At 35.6% G+C, this 3383-nt stretch overlaps 1 protein-coding gene across 2 annotated transcripts; it reads left to right on the top strand.

Moving 5' to 3' along the window:
* The first annotated feature begins 207 nt into the window (after nucleotides 1–207).
* LOC127160918 (macrophage mannose receptor 1) lies at nucleotides 208–2754 on the top strand. 2 transcript variants are annotated; one of them, XM_051103548.1, is made up of 4 exons: nucleotides 208–242; nucleotides 544–900; nucleotides 1742–2089; nucleotides 2254–2754. In XM_051103548.1, the coding sequence occupies exons 2-4, from the start codon at nucleotides 666–668 to the stop codon at nucleotides 2622–2624; spliced, it is 954 nt and encodes a 317-aa protein (XP_050959505.1). In that variant the 5' UTR covers nucleotides 208–242; nucleotides 544–665; the 3' UTR covers nucleotides 2625–2754. The 2 variants fall into 2 exon arrangements, with proteins under 2 accessions (XP_050959505.1, XP_050959504.1); XM_051103547.1 differs by lacking the exon at nucleotides 208–242 and adding an exon at nucleotides 415–451.
* Nucleotides 2755–3383: the final 629 nt, after the last annotated feature.

Genomic DNA, 3383 nt, shown 5'->3' with positions numbered 1-3383 from the left:
AAGGTGGATTTTTACAGACTCTCAGTCTCCACCACATTCAAATGAACAGACTTCCAGAGAAACACAGCAACACAAAAATATCACAAAAACAGATGAATGAGGAAGAAAAATGAAGAGGGCTTTTGTTTAGAGTAATAAACAAATGATGTGACACTGAATGAGGGATGAGAGCAGATATAATAATCACACTAAAGCTGCAGACAGAAACATCAGACTCAGGACAGAAACACACGACCTCTAAAGTAAGAACAACTCACATCTTCATTCTTTAACTAGAATTAGACTCTGACATGTTAATATTGTCTTAATTATTGTGTACGGTGCATTTATGTTTTTAATTATTGCTGACATCATGTCTTATACCAAAATTAGTTTATCTTAATTAGAGTTTATCTGTATTTTTCTTCTTCAGAAATGGACCAAACTCGATTTTTCATTCTTCTTCTCACTGGTGAGTGTGTTTGTGGTTTTATTTATGGTTTCTAGTTTCATTAGGTTTGATCCTGTTATGAAAAGCATTAAAGCAAAGTCTCTCTTTCACAGCTCTCTGCTCCGTATCTGAATGTGTTCAGCGTCAGTATCACTTTATAAATGAGAGGAAGAACTGGACTGAAGCTCAGAGATACTGCAGAGAGAAATACACAGATCTGGCCACCGCTGACAACATGAACGACATGAACGAGCTGAACAAGAGTGTGAATGATAGAAGTGTTCAGTTGGTCTGGATTGGGCTGCAGAAGACGGGTCGTGATAAATGGCAGTGGTCTTCAGGTGAACCTGCGCTCTATCTGAACTGGGGAGATAAACAACCAGATGGCAATGCTAATTGTGCTATGATGTTAAATGGACAATGGCATGATTTGCCATGTAGTGAAAACCGACATTTCATCTGCAACAACAGTGAGTTCATTTATAGATCAAATTCAAATTCAATTTTTTTGTCACATACACAGTCATACACAGTATGCTTTGAAGTGAAATGCTTATATGACTGCTGATGAAAATTTCAATATAAAATAAGAAAAATATAATTTTAAAAACTAGAAACAAAGACATTAGCTATAAAAAGACTTTTGAATTACATTACATACAAATACAAAAATAAAATAAAAATAATAAATAAAAATATATATATAATAAAATATAAGAAATTGAAATAGAATGCAAAACCATGTCCAGTTATGATTATAGATTCAACATATACCAAATTTTAATGGCATACTAAACAGTATTAATATTTAATTTGATCATGACTTTAGAAGAAACTGTGGATATTTGTCACACATCTAATTCTGAGACAATTTCTGTATCAACTCAATATTTTACAGAAGAAAAGACTTTATTCACTGAACACACTTTGATCTTCTGTTGTCCCTCTTTATGATCATTTGTTACAATGAAAACTTGCAATTAAAGAGCCTAAAAATATTAGAGATCTAAACTGATCTTATATTATTAATAATAAACATACATCAGTGACTAGAGGTGATTCAGCTTGATATTTTCAGCCTTCAATATCTCAACACAAACTTACAAGGGCTTTATTTCATGGTATAATGTAAAATATCTTGAACATTGTGAATATTCAATATATCATCAGCTGTAGAAGCAGATCAAGTCTATGAATGACGTGTTTCTGATGTTTCCACCGCTGCTCCTGTTCACATCCAAACCATAAATCAGAGTAAGAATAACAATCAAATGGATTCATGAATCTTTTTCTCATTTGTTTTTCTTAAAGCAAACACAGGACTCGTCCTTGTCAATCAGACGATGAATTGGACAGACGCTCAGAGTTACTGCAGACAGAATCACATTGATCTGGTCAGTGTGAGAAACCAGAATGAGAATCAACAGGTTAAGCAGTTCATTAGTGATAGACAGTTATCTGGATCACATGTCTGGATCGGTCTGTTCAGAGACTCATGGCAGTGGTCAGATCAGAGTGACTCCTCATTCAGATACTGGAGGTCTGGTCAACCTGATAATTATAATCGTGGTGAAGACTGTACAATGATTGAACTGAAAACTCGGGGACAATGGAATGACGTCTCTTGCATCAACCAGTTTCCTTTTGTGTGTCATGAAGGTGAGTAGATCCTCACAAAACACACACAATCCATCATCACCTCCAGATCTCTTAAAGTTCACACTACATGTCTGACATGACAAATTCATCCACAGTGTTTGTTCTGCATGTTGTTTTTGATCAGTCTCTCTCTAGTTTCTGCTTGTGGTTTGTTTTGTTTCCAGATTTTGATTCTGAACTGATTCTGATCAAAGAGAATCTGACGTGGTCTGAAGCTCTGAGTTACTGCAGACAGAATCATGTGGATCTGGTCTCGGTTCATTCAGAAGAGATTCAGCGTGGTGTGATGAACGTGGTTAAACGGGCGTCTACTGCGGCGGTGTGGTTGGGTTTACACAACTACTGCAGCATGAACATGTGGCTCTGGGTGAGTGGAGAGATCGTGTGCTATCACAACTGGGCTCCAGGGAACGGAACGACACGGGAAAACTGCAGCCTCGAGAACAGAAAAGGAGCAGTTCAGTCTGGAGGAGATCAGCGCTGGATCAGTCTTCCTGAATCTCACAAACTCAACTTCATCTGCAGCAGAAATTGAGAGTGAGAAACACACTAATGTATTTACTTAAGTTAATGGTTTTCATTATTTTTCTGGTTTACTTTATGTTTGATTTGTTCTTTAGGAAGTTCTGAGTGAATCTGATGTGGTTTGGTTACTGGGTTTTAAAAGTGGTCAGACAAGTGTTTTATTTCTGTATAATGAAATGTGTCTTTTAAGACACTTTTTGTATACAGAGGCCTATTTCTGAAAGGAGTTAAAGTGAAAAGTCTGTGTTAACCCTGAAATAAGGTTAGTTACACCAAATGATTTATATACAGACTGTAAACATATCTATCTTATATCACAAGCTGACTGAACTTCCTGTTCAGGTCTCTTCCTTTTCCCTTTTGTAATGTAACCTCTTTGGAGAGGTAGGTTTCTTTTGATTTTCTGTTAATTATATTTAATGTTCATATGAATTTATATCAATATTTTCACTCAGATTCATGTGTATAATGTTACTTTCCTTACCTGTGTGAATATTTTTGTCATTTTGCTCTGTTGGAGTTATATTTTTGCCTTCTACCTAAAAATGTGGAAATGAGAGTGATATGTGTAGAACACTTATTTTAAAGAAATAAAAATAAAGACAAACCCATCAAAGAGGCTACTTGTTTGTTTTGTCTATCAGAAATAAATAGAAAAAGAAAACAAATAGAAAAAGAAAATAAATGCTTCCTGTGAACTGCCACAGATCAACTGGTGTCACCAGATGAACATGTTTGGTGTTGTGAGTCCTTGGTTACCTGAGCAAAG

The sequence above is a fragment of the Labeo rohita genome, unplaced genomic scaffold (assembly GCF_022985175.1).
Source record: "Labeo rohita strain BAU-BD-2019 unplaced genomic scaffold, IGBB_LRoh.1.0 scaffold_493, whole genome shotgun sequence".
In the NCBI taxonomy this organism is placed as follows: Eukaryota; Metazoa; Chordata; class Actinopteri; order Cypriniformes; family Cyprinidae; genus Labeo; species Labeo rohita.
The sequence above is the reverse complement of the archived record's forward strand: the minus strand, read 5'-3'. Positions and strand labels throughout refer to the sequence as shown.

Coding starts and splice junctions, on each gene's coding strand:
- LOC127160918 (XM_051103547.1), top strand. CDS start 415: ATGGACCAAACTCGATTTTTCATTCTTCTTCTCACTG. Junction 901..1,741: donor ACATTTCATCTGCAACAACA/GTGAGTTCATTT, acceptor TTTTTCTTAAAG/CAAACACAGGACTCGTCCTT. Junction 2,090..2,253: donor TCCTTTTGTGTGTCATGAAG/GTGAGTAGATCC, acceptor TTTTGTTTCCAG/ATTTTGATTCTGAACTGATT.